The 15990-nt window shown below is 43.4% G+C and overlaps 1 protein-coding gene across 1 annotated transcript in view; it reads left to right on the top strand.

The window, feature by feature from the left end:
• Nucleotides 1-15990, top strand: part of CCDC73 (coiled-coil domain containing 73) — a 137004-nt gene that overhangs the window by 53936 nt on the left and 67078 nt on the right. The window contains exons 4-5 of the mRNA XM_045012380.1: nucleotides 5079-5114; nucleotides 7969-8043. Coding sequence (XP_044868315.1) covers nucleotides 5079-5114; nucleotides 7969-8043 — 111 coding nt within the window. The remainder of the gene's footprint in view (nucleotides 1-5078; nucleotides 5115-7968; nucleotides 8044-15990) is intronic.

Below are 15990 nucleotides of genomic sequence, written 5' to 3'. Positions count from 1 at the left end.
ATGTATAAATTCTGCTGGGGAAGTTTTGGATCCCCAGCATCATCTCCTGAATATTCTTCAACCTCAGAGACCAACCAGGGTGGCCCTTCCCATAAACAAGACCATACTGGCACCAGCCAGGATGGTTTGGCACATGCTCGTATCATGTCTCCTCCTCCCACGAAAAAACCAAGAGATGCTATTTCATGCCAGGCAAAGGGACCAATTTCCTTTTTATGTACCTGGCCTCTAATTCACTGAGGAGTGGGTTCAACAACAGATGTGGAGCGGGCTCAACAACATCCACAGAAGTCCAGCCCACCAGACAAGGGGTCGAAAAGGTTGGACCTTCTAGGCAGGAAGATCTTTTCCTCAGCTGGGCTGAAGTTTTGCATAGCCAACTACCAGGTTCTGTTTGCTAAGTATGATTTCAGTATCTACAGCAGGCTGGCAGAATTTAAGGACAAGCTCCCTGAGGATGACCAGGCCCAGTTCCAGGCCTTGGTAGATGAGGGGAGACTGATGGCAAAGGTGGCCTTTCAGGCCATGGTGGCACAGCTGACACTGAATCCTGTTCCTTGGCCACCAGACTGGTTATGTGCAGAGTTCAGTCTTTGGGTTTCCTGAGAGAGGTTCAAAACACTATTGAGGACCTCCCTTTCAACAAAGCCAATCATTTTAATGACAAGATGGATGAGCCTCTGCATTCTCTGAAGCACTCATGCTCCACTCTGCGGTTCCTTGGAATCTACACCCTGCCCCCCAGGAAGAAGTACCAGAGGCGGCCTTTAGACCACAGCCACCTAATGCCTACCCATCCTACTATCAACAGCCACCTCCCCACAGATGACAGAGGTCCCAGAGAGTTCGCTTCCGAGCCCTGGCCACTGCCACCTCCTCCATCCTCTTCCAGTTGCAGTCAAAGAGTCATTTTTGGTTGAGAGCTGTGAACCACCTTTGATGCCACCTACCTCACCTCCTGTCATCTTTGGTGGCCACCTTGCCCACAGTTGAGGCAAGATCACCGTAAACAGTTGGGTATTGGATATTATCCATCACGGATACTGCATAGAGGTTCTTTCCTTCCCACCTCATCACCCTCCCACCTGACTCCCTTTGGGGATCCCTCTCACCAGTTGAGTCTTCAGACTCCCTGCTTCTCAAGGGTGCGATAGAGGTTGGCCTGCCTCAATACCAGGGGAGAGGGTTCTACTCACCATATTTCCTCATCCCCAAAAAAGGCAGAGGGTGGAGGCTCATCCTGGATTTTTGTCAGCTATATAGTAATCAGAAAGCTGAAATTCTGGATGGTCACATTGATATCGATAATTCCCTCCCTAGGAGGAATCATGGTTCATTGCTCTTGCCATGAAAGATGCATACTTCCGTGTGGATATCCACTTGTCTCATAGGAAGTTCCTGAGATTCAAGGTGGGGCAGCAACATTACTGGTTTCACATCCTCTCCTTCAGCCTAGCAACAGCACCAAGTGTCTTTACTAAGGTGTTTGTAGTCGTAGCGGCCCAAATGAGATGCCAGGGACTTGTACGGTATTCCTGTACCTGGATGACTGGCTTCTTAGTGGAAGAATCATAGCAAGAAGTTGTCTTCATGATTTAGTCTCTTTGACACCTCCTTAGGGGTCTGCGTGAATGAACATAAGTCTGTTTTGTCACCTACACAGACAATAAACTTTAGAGGGGCTCTCTGTGTGAGCCTTTCTTCTGGTGGACTGGTTCTCCACTATGAGCACCCTGGTTGCCTGCATTCACCACAAGCCCTGCACCAGAGCACGCCAGTGCCTCTCTCTTTTGGGACACATGGCCGCCTGCACCTACATGACACCCCTTGTGAGATTTCACCTGCGGTGCCTAAAGGCCTGACTTTGCTCTACCTACAAGCCAACCAAAGACCTCATAGATGCCAGGGTCACTGTTCCCTGGGACGTTCTGGCCTCTCTCATTTGGTGGTCTGATCCATCCAAGGTAATGACCGGGACCCCTTTCAGCCCTCCTATACCAAGGGCCATCATCATGATGGATGCTTCCCTTGCAGAATTGGGTGTTCATCTTGATCACCACACGGTGCAAGGTACATGGACATCACAGGAAGCCAGGCTACACATAAACATCGTGAGACTCCAGGCAATCCATCTTGCCTGCAAAGCCTTCCTTTCCCTCATATGCTTCCTCCACGTGCAGATCCTATTTGACAACATTACCACAGTGGTCTATGTCAACAGGCAGAGAAGGGTGAGATCTCACTCTCTCTGCTCCGAGGCAGAGGAATTGGTGTGTCAGAAACCAGGTGACCATACAGGTTGTGTACCTCCCAAGTTCTTAGAATTCCCTGGCTGACATACTGAGCAGGACTCTCTGCATAGACCACAAATGGGAACTACATGACACAGTCCTGACTGATCTCTTCGCATGGTGTGGTACTCCTTGATGAGACCTCTTTGCATCACAAATTAATCAAAAGCTTCCCATCTACTGCTTGAGGGCTGTAGGCAGATACTCCCAGGGTAATGTTCTCCTGCTCCCCTGAATGGGTGCCCTTCAATATACCTTTCTCCCTGGAAAGTTCTCCAGGACAGACCATCATCATTCTCATAGTACTCTACTGGCCCTGGCAGTTCTGGTTCTCAGACCACCTGAAGCTCTCCACCAGTCAGGCTCCAGTCGTTCCTGGATCTTCTCAAACAGGACCAAGGGAAGCTCAGGCATCCCAACCGAGGCTCTCTTCACCTCACGGCCTGGGGTTTGGATGGGCATCTATAATGGGGTGTCCATCCCACACAGGATTGGAAGGGGTTAAGATGGCCTGGCTGGCCAATTAATTCCCCAGACTGCACCTGGAGGAGGAGCCAGGCAGCAGGGAACTAACTGATTGCACACAGGCTCACCTTTGCAGGAACAGATAGAGCCTATAAAGCCAGGAAGCTGGCTACAGATGAGGGGGCTTCAGGGAAGTAGGCTGCAGCCACTCCTTGAGTGGAGGGAGTTGGGAGGCTGGCAAACCCAGAGAGAGGGGAGGCCAGATAAGTAGGAAGGCGGCCAGGGAAACAGCAGCAAGGGGTGGGACCATGTAAAGATCTTGGCTGCTTGTTATAGGATCCTTGGCTGGAATCTAGTGCAGTGGGCAGGCCTGGATTCCCCTACCAGCCACTGAGAAGTGGCAAGGGTGTTGGAGTTGCCAGACAGACAGCGTGTCTGGAAGGACTTTGAATTCCCCAAAAGGGGAGAACCTTAGTGACCTGGCCAGAGAGCCAAGCCACGAAGAGGAGACTGGAGCCCGTGGAGTGAGAGAGGCACCAGGGCATGACAGCACCGGTGAAGACACCACCAGAGGGGTAGCGCAACACCTGGCAGGGATACATTTCCAGGACAGCCAGCAGGAGGCACCACTAGTGGTGAGTGAACACTGTGACAGTGTCTAACATAGAACGTGCATGTTCAGCCTCAGTCCAATGGATCCTTAACCAGAGCAGGAAAAAGTCCACCAGAATGTGCTATTTGACAAAGTGGCGACTCTTCTTGAAGAGGGCGCACTGTCATCACCATTGTCTTGACATGGTGATCATCCCGGTTGTCCTAGATTATTTCTTCACCCTGAAAACATTGGGTTTAATCCTCAGCTCCCTCTTTGTGAACCTAGTGGCATTTGGTGCCTTCCTTCCCATAGTGGAGGGATACTCTATCTTCATGCACCCAATGGCAGTATATTTATGAAAGGTTTGGTCAGAACCTTCCCACCTGTTGTCAAACCCATGCCCAAGTGGGATCTTAACCTCGTCCTCTCAGCTCTCACAGAACCACCCCTTGGAACCTATGGCAACCAGTACCATGACTCACCTTTCATGAAAGTTGCATTCCTACTAGCTATTACTTTGTCCAGATGGGCCAGTCAGCTAGTGACTATGATGGCAGACCTCCCTACATGGTTTTCCACAAGGAGAAGATTTCACTATGCTTGTACCACAAATTCCTCCCCAGGGTTGTGTCTGAATTCCATCTCAATCAATCAATCCACTTATCTGTATTCTTTCCAAAACCACATGCCTCGCCCAGCAACTCCCTTGACGTCAGATATGCCCTAGCATTCTACCTACAAAGAGCTAGGCCCTTTAGAAAGTCTCTGAGATTCTCTTTGTTGCCATGGTGGAGAGATCAAGGGGACAAGCCATATCCTCACAAAGGCTCTATAAGTGGATCTCGGGCTGCATATTCAAATACTTGAATGCTATAAGATATCAAACTTCCCCCTGTTGGGGGTCTTACAGCTCACTCCACAGGGACACATACTGCCTCCAGTTACAGTAAGTAACCTCCTCTTTGAGCTGTGATACAGACATGTATTCCACAACCCACCCTCCATCCACTCGGCATTGGAGTCTATACTTTTGACATATGGTTGGTATGAATTGAGGGGAGTTGTGGCGGCACTATCTCATCTAGCCAGGGAGGGGCTACAGCTACGAGGCATCAGCACCACTCCACCTACAGATACTCCTAGACAAAATTCTCTGGCTCCAGTGCACTAGATGTGTGCATATCTGCATCACATCTCAAAGAGCCACAGTTACAGTAAATAACAGTTTCTTTTTGTACCTGCAATTTGCTTTTTCATCAAAGTTATGTTATTTTTTGTTGATTATATATTGTGGATCATCTACAAGGACTGAAAAAATTTCTGGAGTAAGTGTCATGGGGCTTGAGATTGCCCCTGCACATGGTGCTGAAGGATTTGATCCACTAGTATTGGGGTAACCAACATACTAACTCAGAAAAAATAAATTAGCAGGTGAAGAAAATTTTCCTTTCCAGCCTGACAGGGAAAAGTTGGTTTTGGTTCATACATTTGGTGCTATTGTAGAACTGTGATAAAAGTAAAGCATTTACATTGTTTTGTGTACTATTAACTATATTCTGTTGTCAGAGGATATAAGTAAAATTAATCCTACTTCTCTAATAATAAAATTAATCCTACTATGTTCTAGTGTTAAAGTATAGGAATAAAATTAATCCTACAGAGGCAAAAATATAGTATATGTTGTTTTAACATACCATTTTTAATTTTATCCACTATTGGCAATGAAGTTACAAGCAAGGACGTTTACCATGGAAGAAGAAAAGGTACTGTGTGCAATTGCATTATTACTCTAATTTATCATTCAATGGAAGAAATATGTGACAGATGTGTTATAAAAATTTTAAATGTACATTACATTTGTTTTGAGTATAAACTATAAAAGATCGTGTAGTAATAATAATAAGCAATTATTAATTATTTTTATAACAGTAGTGCCTAGAGGGCCCATCTGAGATTAAGTTCCCAATGTGCTAGGTGCTGTACTAAAATATAGTAAGAAAATATTAATAATGCATATAAGTATACTAGTTTAACTGCACAATATTAAATTAAGCATAGAATAAAAAATGCTGATGGTTTTCATAAGGTTGACCTGGCTAAATTTTGATTTAAGTAATTGTACTTGCCTAAAATTCCTCTTGTTTCAGCTGGATAAAGTATTTTTCATCTCTGATCTTAAATAACTGTTAATGTGCACTCTTTTAAATGGTTGCTGAATTTGACCCCAGAGGTGGCTGAATTTTAATGATCAATAATGATCCATATACAAGTGTGTATATAGTTTACACTTTCATTTAAATAGCTGAGTACTACAGCTCTTGTGTGCTCACACAATGGAAGTTATACAGTATTGGAAGTCAGTGGCTCAGTCGTCCTTCAGGCAAACTCACACTGTGCAGGCCAGAACAGCAAGATCAGGCCCTAAGTTTTAGATCCTTCTGGGTGTAAATTAGTACAGTATTAATATTAAAATCTTAATTGTGGCATCTAATACTTTTAAGGCATTGTAGTACTTGCATTGCAAACCCTATATTTAATCTATAAATTGCAAGATTTGCGGGAAAGCAGTATTAATTTTCTAATGTGTATACCCAATAATGTGTCTTGTACTACTACAGTATTCTTACATATGGAGTCTCATTCTTGAGTACTTTATAATAGCCACATTTTTAAAGAAAAGAAATAAAACAAGGAAATTACATTTAAAACTATTAAATAATGTTAAGGTTGTGACCAAAGATAGGAAACTTAAAGTCAGTATTAATATTCTTAACCCTTCCTCTTGTATCATTATTAATACGTTAAAACTTAAGGAAAATAAATCAGCTCTAACATGTTTTGGTGTAAATTTGAATTACAACTTTAGTATATTTGTGTACTTTTATATTTATATTTTTAAAAGATTAAATATTCATCATAGTTTTCACTATATGTTTTTCTTTTATATAAGATTCAGAGGTTACAAAGGTGTGGGTTTTGTATTTGAACAGGCATTTGTAGTTTTTAGTCTATGGGTGAAGACTCCAAGCTGACGAATAACAGATAAAAGTGTTTATCTGATTTTTTTCCCAGCCATATTCCCTGATATTTGACCAAGCAATAAATAAATATAACCTGCAAAGGAGTCTGTTAGATTTTACTCATTATTGAAGAAAGGCTATTACAGTTAGTTACCTTTCTCTCTTCAGTATCACCAACATACTTTGTCTTCTAATTTTTGTATGCTTTAGTGATCACAATAAGTTTCCTGCTACATGTAGCTGAATCTGTAGTTGCTTTAATCAACTCTGTTTAAAAGGAAATTCTAGTGTTACTTATATACTTTGGCCTTTGGTATAATCTTTAATAACCTACAAATAGGAGGATACACGTTACACATTACATTGGAATTTTAAGAACTGGTTTCACTAAAAAACAAGACAAAATATGTGGGCCTTGGTTGTGTCCCATGTTGAAACAGTACAGAGGTGTGCCACCTGAGCAGAAGCTCTTGGAGGCATTATGTCTCAAGTCTTGTCTAAACACACAAGCTTGCATTTGTTTAACTAAAGGAGTATTTAAAAACTGGTTCAGTTAAACCAGTGCAAAACTCTTTTACAGACACTTGTTTTGTTTTGAGTGGCTTATGTTGATTCAGCTGAATTCATTTCTTTAGCCACTTATGTTAAACCAAAATAAGACACACTTAAACTGAAATAAGTGTCTTTTTAAATTGGTTTTTACACCAATTTAAGTTAAACTGGAGTAACTTTATCATGTAAACAGGCCCTCAGACCTTATCTACACAGAAAATTGTACTGGTTTAACTAATAGTATGTCTTTAAACCAAGATAATTAAACCAGTACAAATTTGTGTGTGGACATTCTTATTTCAGTTTTTCTTCATCCTTTTTATTTATTTATTTTTAAATAGGATTAATCAAAATAATAAATTCTTTAACTGAAACAAGAGTGTCTGTACATAAACTTGCACCAGTTTACCTACCGGTAAATCTGTTTAAAAATATGTTGAGTGTAAAGCAATGAGTGCCTTTAAACCTAATGGTTAACAGTATCCACTTGAGGGAGTATCCACTCCAGCAGCTTCCATTGGCCTGGAGCAGCGAACCGTGGCCACTGGGAGCCATGATCGGCTAAACCTGTGGACGCGGCAGGTACACAAACCGGCCCAGCACGTCAGGGGCTTTCCCTGAAGAAGCAGCAGAACAAGTTTGGGAACCACTGGTATAGGTAAATTGCTCTACATTGTGCTGTTTTGGTATTTAATATCATGGTTCAAAACTGGGATAATTTGTTAATCCTGCATTTATGCCTCACATTTCTCTGCCATAAAGGAAATAATCCACTTGGAGTCCAAAGTTCCGGGACTACTTGTAAGCGGGGAAGAAAATCACCACTGTGCTCTCAGTTTTAATCTCTTTTTAGCAGATTTCTAAATACTCCAGATATTGACTTAGGTAAATGCTACATGATTGTTTTGCATGCAGATTGTTCTCCATGGTCAAGAATCTATCACAGTAGAGTAGTGCTTTATATTCTTTACACTTGTGGTTGACAAGTTTTTGTCTTAATATGTTTGGTTTTTCCAAATGCTAAAGTATGACTTCTGATTTAAAGGGCAAATATCAGCTTGCTATAGAAACAAAAGAAAAAGAAATTGATGGGCTGAAGAAAACATTAAAAACATTACAGGTAAATTAACTTTATTGTTAAATGCAGTACTCATATAGCTCTATTTGTTAAGTGGAAAGCTTTTCTTTATTCTTTGTTTTTAAAGGGGGTCTTCTAGGAGCTCTTACTTTCTTTTTTACTGTAGAGGTGCACCTGTGAACAGCCAGGTGCAGCTGCTGCCTGAATTTCCCTCACCAGTCCACCGTCTTTCTTTATTTCTCAGAGTTTTTTAATTTAGTTCTTCCCTTCTAGGAGGACTTCAGGGGAATAAAAAGTTCTAATGAAGTATAAAACACTGTCCTTTGCTCTCTCTGGGACACAGCCTTCCTCTTTCTTTGAAGTCTTCCCTTCTGGCTACAGAGAAGTGAAGGGGGTTTTCCCCCAACTCTTTGAAAGCCTTGGCACAGGACCCCTAAATAGATGCCCACCATGGTCCTCAAGCTCATACTGCTACTTTTGCCCCTTCACCTGGTTTTGCCACAAGTTTACCATCTTCTCCACATAGTCCACAACTAACAAACATGTCTCACTCAAACTCTGACCCCTGCCTGACAAAGTCACTATTTGCACTGATTGAGGTTACCACTGTTTTGAAATCAGAGCAAGCTACATATTTCAAGCTGTGAGTTATAGCATTTTATTTTGTCTACATGGGGCATTGCATGGGTGCAGCTATGGTGGTGTCTGGGCACAGTGGCTAGAATGAGGGCAGTGTAGTCTCCAGTGTAGACAAGGCTTTTAAAAAAATATTTATATTGGAAGGTAGCTAGTGATAGCCTTGTTCTTAAAGACAAAGAAAATGAGATTGGTCGACCTAGAGAGTAGGAGTAGAGAATGTTTAGTTTAAGGAAGGAGAGAATTACTGACAGTGGAATGTGTTGCCAAATTTCAAGTTTTGTCAGCTCCTAATTATTTTCCTTCTTTTGGCTGAGTACGCTAGTTATTTATTCTGCTCTGGGCAAGAAGGTAGTTATGCTTCAGATGCTCACTCTGCAATTGTTGATTAACTGGAAGGAGAATTTTCCGTAAGTCTGGTGGCATTTGTCTTGTAATTGTGCTAGAATACCTTCTGTGAAGCCTGGGATTTTGACATTTCTGAAAGTGATTGTTTCAAGTCAGCTGCAATATGACTTGAACTCCAGTACTGCCAGCATCAGACCCTTGCTCTCACTTTTTCTGGGACTCAATTAATAAAGAATTAAAGGAGGGTAATATAATTAATGTCAATCAACATGGGTTTATGGAAAATAGATCCTGTCAAATTAATTTGATTTTTTTTTGATGAGATTACAAATTTGGTTGATAAAAGTAATAGTATTGATACATAGACTTCTGTAAGGCATTTCAGTTGGTACTGCATGACATATTGATTAAAAAGTTAGAATGATATAAAATTAACATGGCACACAATAAATAGATTAAAAGCTGGCTAACTGATAGTTCTCAAAATGTAATTGTAAATGGTGAATCATCATCAAAAGGGTGTCTTTCTAGTAGGGTCTTGCAGGGATCAATCCTTGGCCCTACGCTATTTAACATTTTTATTAATTGAAGAGGGTTCAGAGAAGAGTCATGAGAATAACCGAAAGGTTAGAAAACGTGCGTAACAGTGATAGACTCAGGGAACTCAATCTATTTATGTTAACAAAGAGAAGGTTAAGGGGTGACTTAATGACAGTTTATAAGTACCTACATGAGGAGCAAATATTTAATAATGGACTCTTCAATCTAGCAAAGAAAAGTATAACATGATGCAATGGTTGGAAGTTGAAGCTAGACAAATTCAGGCTGGAAATAAGGCAATTATTCTTAGTGTTAAAAATGTATAACTATTGGAACAACTTACCGAGAGCCATGGTGGATTTTCTATCACTGACCAATTTTAAATCAATTGGATGTTTTTCTAAAAGATCTGCTCTCTGAATTATTTTGGGAAAGTTCTATGGCTTGTGTTGTACAGGAGTTCAGACTAGATTATCACAATAGTCCCTTCTGGTCTTGAAACCTATGAATGAATCTATGAATTTATTATAACATTTTTGAAAGATTGATGGCAGTGCTGCTTCTCGTTTTTCACCTTTTGAAAATCTCTTTCCATTACTACTAAGTCAGCATAGTAAATTAAATGTTGGATATATTTTTTTTAAAATTGAAGAGATGACATAAACTTCATTTTGTCACCTGTCTTATAAATCAGAAGGTATTATCTGGTGTTGGCATGAACTAATATTGGCAAATTAATCTTGAGATGGTGACAGTGGCACTCATATGCCATCATCATAGCTTTGAACACTGCTGACATCCCTCTGGACAGTAATTTTGTGTAGATCCCTGCTGCCATATATGCACAAGTAACATCCTATCATGTAGGTGGTCTAACACATTCAGACTAGTGCTGGCATGGGTAAATGGTATTATTTATGGATAGACACCCAGATTCTTGGTATTATGGCCCAACTTTATCATAAGTACATCATCTCATGCTATTTTTATATATGGAATTATGACATTGAAGGTTGGGCACACAGATTTCTTGGCTAGTTACTATGGCTTTGGCTATGTCTATAGACCTTACAGTGGCACAGCTGCACCACTGAAAGATGTCCCATGTATCTGTCCTAGGTTGATGGGAGCTTTCCCGTCAGCATAATTAAACCACCCCCAACAAGTGTCTCCCACTGACATAATGCTGTCCACGCCGGTGCTATTGTTGGTGAAACTTATGTCGGTCAAGGGGTTGTTTTTTCACACTGCTGACTGGCAAAAGTTTTACCAACAAAAGTGTTAGTGTAGACATAGCCTCAGTTTTAGGTTTCCCTTTTTTTAAAAGGGTCTCACATTTGCAAGTATTTATAGTGTTGTTGGAGAATGGATGCCTAGATTCTTTCAGTTGATGTTGTGATTTACCCTCAAAAATTGTTTATATTATTTCTGTTTAACTAATATCAATTAACTAAAATGTGGTCAAATCTCTAGATCTGAATGAAACTCCAAATCAGATTCCAAATACTTTCTTTATTCTGTCTCATTGCATACTATCCTTTTGGTGGGAAAAAAGATAATTAAATTCTTATCAATAAACACTTAAAGGAGGGAGGAAAATTCTAAAATTCTAGTTTGAGCTGATGATTGTTCTTGGTCCCCCTCTATCTGGCCCTGATTCAGCAATGCATTTAAGCATGTGATGAAAGAAGAATTACTCTAAATCAGCAATTTTCAAACTATGGGGCCAGCCCTCCCAAGGGAGGCATGGGAATGTGTCAAGGGAGGAGTCAGCTTTGTGCTTTGCTGTGTTTTTTAATAGCTCTGGCTGTCAGCCCCAGGTAGCTCCAGTCCCTCACCAGGAAGCAGCCCAGGCTCAGGCTTTTCTTCCCCCCACGATCCCTGACCTGGAGGTGGTGGGGCTCTGGCTGTCAGCCCTGGGGTGTCAGCAGCAGCACAGAAATAAGAGTGGCAATGGGGCACTAAGTCTGCTGTGAAAAGTGATATTCATCACTTTTCACATTGCCACCCTTACTTCTGTGCTGTTACTGGCATGGTGCTACCTTCAGAGCTGGATGCCTGGCCAGCCAGCAGCCGCTGCTTTCTACTCTGCCTTCAGAGCTGGATGGTGGTATATGTAGTTTAGGGGAGAGCATAAATGACTACAGACACAAAGAAGGGGTACCTGATCAAATAAGTTTGAGAACCACTGATCTAAATGATGTAGAGATTTTTTTTAATTGCCATAATTAGGAAAACAGTAATTTATAATTGTTGTATGTATTTTCATGTTTAAATTGCATTTCTTGTATTATCAGAAAGGTCATATTTGAAACATTAATAACTTCTTACTGTTTTTCAAGAACTTTAAATTGTTTATATTAGAATTTCTAGCAATGGGTAATTGGATCTAAGGTTATTGATATTGTATTGCATATTCTATTCTTCTTAACTTTACTGCATAGAGTGGTATCTTTGGGTGTCATACTCTACATATTTAATCATCTGGTTAATGTTGAAAATATTTTAAAAGTAAAAGAAATTCCTCCACATGGCTAGCCTTCTGTGCAAAGGTTGTAAGGATTTGTTTTTCTTGTTCAAACCATGACATAAAACAGGTGGTGTATAGTGTAACTCATGGTCTATTGACCATGATACATGGCCAGCTAGTGTAATAATGGTTCTCCTGGCTTTCCTTAAGTAAGATAAACTGAAATAAAAAATATTTCATAGGATGTTAAGAATTTGATTTAAATTTATCAACGCAAGTATATTCAGAGTTGAGGTTGAACCTCCTTAACCCAGCCTATTATACCCAGTGGTGAGCTGCAGCCGGTTCGCACCGGATCGCGCGAACCGGTTGTTAAATTTAGAAGCCCCCTTTAGAACCGGTTGTTCCCCGTGGGACAAACTGGTTCTAAAAGGGCATTTAAATTTAACAAGCGCTCCCTCCCTGCTGCCCGGCCCCAGCTCACCTCAGCTCTGCCTCCACCTCCTGCCATGAACGCTCCTCCTTGCTTCTCCTCCCCCACGGCTTCCCGCGAATCAGCTGTTCGCGCGGGAAGCCTGGGAGGGCTGAGAAGCAAGCAGGCTTCCCCGGCCCAGGAAGACGACGCTGAGGTAGGAAACTAGGGGGGGCCGTGTGCCCCGGCTGGACCTGGGCCGCGGCCCGTCCCCGGCCGCCCGGCTCCGGCTCTGCATCCCCGACCACCCCGGCCACCCAGCCGCGCCCCCCCCTCCCCGCCCGACCCTCCCCGGCCACAGCCGCATCCCCCCTGCGTTCCCAGCCGTGACCCTGCCCGGCCACCCGCCCCCGCCCCCCCCTGTCCCCGGGTCCCCGCCCGTCCCCGGCCCCGCAACGACCCTCCCCGCGCCCCCCCCCCCGCGTTCCCGGCACCGCGTTCCCGGCCGCGACCCTGCCCGGCCACCCGGCCCGACCCTCCCCGTCCCCGGCTGCAGCCCCCCCACCCCAGTCCCCGGGTCCCCGCCCGACCCTCCCCGACCGCGTCCCCCCCCGCGTTCCCGGCCCCGCGTTCCCGGCCACGACCCTGCCCGGCCACCTGGCCCCCCCTGTCCCCGCCCCCCCCGCCCGACCCTCACCAGCCGCGGCACGGCCCCGCGTCCCCTCCCCCGTCCCCGACCCCCCCCGGCCGCACCCCCCCCCGGCCCTGCCGTGCCCCCACCTACCGGGATGCCCGGCTCTGGACACGGACCCCCACCTCCGGCCCGACCTGGCCCCGTGGCTCCAGCCGCCCCTGCTGTTTTGCCAGGGGGCCGGGCTCCGGCAGCACGGGTCTGGGCGTGGCGGCGGCCCCGGCTGCCCGGCTCCAGCTCTGGCCGCAGCCCTCCCTCGCTCCACCCGGCCAGCCACCTTGCTCCGGCCGCCGGGCTCCCGCCGCATCCTCCGGCTCCGGCCGCGCGACTCCTGTCCCGGCCCAGCCACGTCCAGGCAGCGCGGCAGGGGGCAGGGAGGGGGTGTTGGAGAGAGGGTAGGGGAGTTTGGGGGTGGGGGGTCAGAGGGCAGGGAACAGGGGGATTGAACGGGGGCCAGGGTCCTGGTGGGGCAGTCAGAAAGGATCAGGGGTTGGATGGGGCGGTGGGAGGCAGTCAGGGGCAAGGGTTCCAGGGGCAGTCAGGGGACAGAGAGAAGGGGTGGTTGGATGGGGCAGGAGTCCTGGGGGTCCATCAGGAATGAGAGGAGGGGTTGGATGGGGCGGCGGAGGGTACTCAGGATACAGGGAAGGGGGGTGGATGGGGCAGGGGTCCCTGGGGGGGCATCAAGGAATGCGGGGGGTTGGTTGGGGCAGGAGTCGGCGGGGGGGGGCATGATTCCTCCTGGGGTGAGGAGGGAACCGGTTGTTATGATTTTGGCAGCTCATCACTGATTATACCCACGAATAACAGTGCATGTAGGGTTCAGTCTCTGCATTTGGCAAGTTCTATAGTGTGCAGGGCTTAAGGGAGCAAGAGGTCACACCAGTGTCTGTAAGCCACCTTTTTGTTGCCCTGAGTTGTACCCATTTCAGCCCCTGGCATGAGTTAGAGCAGCCTCAGCTGCCCATAAGCAGATTCAGGAATTAAAGGAGGAGAGGGGAAAGACAGGAAGATAGAGTGGAGTGTGGGAGGATGATGGAGAATGAAGGAGAGAGCTGGGGAGTGTGTGGTGGGGAAGGAACAGGGTGGATAAACCAGAGGGGCAGGGAAAGATAGGGCAAAGAGACAAAGCAGGAGGAAAAAGGGAAGGAGTTTCCAAACTAGCTGTGGGATCCTCAGTATGAATTCTTAAATACTATAGGTCTGCATGATTTTCTTTAAAGTAAAATTTCTGCTCAAGATTATAATTTTGCACTCTTAGTTTTTAAATCACTTTCTTAAATTGTCAGAATTCCACCTTAAATGGATTCATTGTTCTCTAGGCTTCCTTCTCGATAAAACACATTTTTTGCACAGGGTCTACATAAACAAGACTCTTGGTTATTATAGTTTTTCTTTAGTCATCCTTTGTATCCCTGATTGTACTTGAGGGTCACCTCTTATTTGCAATCTTCACTTGAGACTGCATGTTGTGGCCAGCCACCAAAACTGTGCCCATGATGGCAATCTTAATTGGCTATGAGTATTATTGTTGAATGAAATTAGGTACTTCTTTCCCAACAGGGTGAACTTATTTCCATTACAACATTACCAGATGGAGATATTGGAAATTTAACACTGATCTTTCACATGCTGGTCTGGGTTCATCAATACCAAGGGGATAGGTGTCTTATTAATACTTTAGCTAGGACACTACTAGCTGAACTGAAACTTGAATGGAAAATTTTAGTGCAAAGCAAGTTTTTATATTCAAGTGATAAATCTCTCATAATATGAATTAAAAATTGAAACAATGTCAACCTCTTAACAACAGAAACACTAGTGAATTCCTCTGTTTATGCTTACCATTGTTGATGGATTAAAGTGTACAAGATTCAAGAATTGCAACTAAAGTTCTAGTTATTGATTTTATGGATGGTAATCTTTGAGATCTAAGATCTTCAAGGTCTAAAGTCCACAGGTAGTTGGTAAATCTCACACTATTGCAAAGTTTTTGTATATCCAAAAATAGTATTTAATTTTAGGATTGTACATTCATATATTCAAAGGTCCAGGACAGTGGCTATACACCTAAACATTTGATCACTTCTGCAAATGATACTAATATGTGCTGGCAGTATAATAATGCTATAGTTAAAGGTATTAAAATATCACTAAAATTTGTATATTCTATGAGATAAAAGATAAGGGATCAAATGTTTCTAATCTTACTCAGGGATTACTTGACTCAAGATTCTCATTGACACTGGTACTTTGCAGTGGATATTACTGGAGTGGAAAGTATTATATTAATGACTTCAAATGGGAATTTTTCATTAATAAGAAACACAAGAGTTATACTAAAATGTCTTTATTTTTCAGGCATATATAATGGCTATTTATCTATTTGTTCTGAGTAGAGAACAGGTTCTAAGTTCCTCTAAGACTCAGATATTACTCCAATTTCTTCTACTTCTTTCTCCCTTGTTTCTTGCAAAGGCCCTACATGAAGGTGATCTTCCCTCTAGTGAAGGTTGGTTATAGCTCCCTCCAAAGTCTATGCTGATGGTGGGGGAGAAATGTATATCACTTTTTAGCACTCCTACCATCTGTTGACTTATGAATAAAGTTTGGTGTATAGAACTTAAACTCGGATCCCCTCATTTTTATTTAATAAATGAAGATTTTCTCCTACTCCTTTTGAAGTCAATAGGCATTTCACCATTGCCTTAGTTGAAAATTGGACTGAGATCTAATTTATTTATAATAAAATATGCTGTAAAACAAGTATATTAAAGTAATTACAAACCATGGAAAAAGTTTCACAGGCACCAGTAGCTGACATCTTCACATTTGGTCACCAAACCTGGTCTTTAATTCTTGTAAATATATTAAAAAATGTACCAATAAAAT

This window comes from Mauremys mutica, chromosome 4 (assembly GCF_020497125.1).
Source record: "Mauremys mutica isolate MM-2020 ecotype Southern chromosome 4, ASM2049712v1, whole genome shotgun sequence".
NCBI lineage: Eukaryota > Metazoa > Chordata > Testudines > Geoemydidae > Mauremys > Mauremys mutica.
The sequence above is the reverse complement of the archived record's forward strand: the minus strand, read 5'-3'. Positions and strand labels throughout refer to the sequence as shown.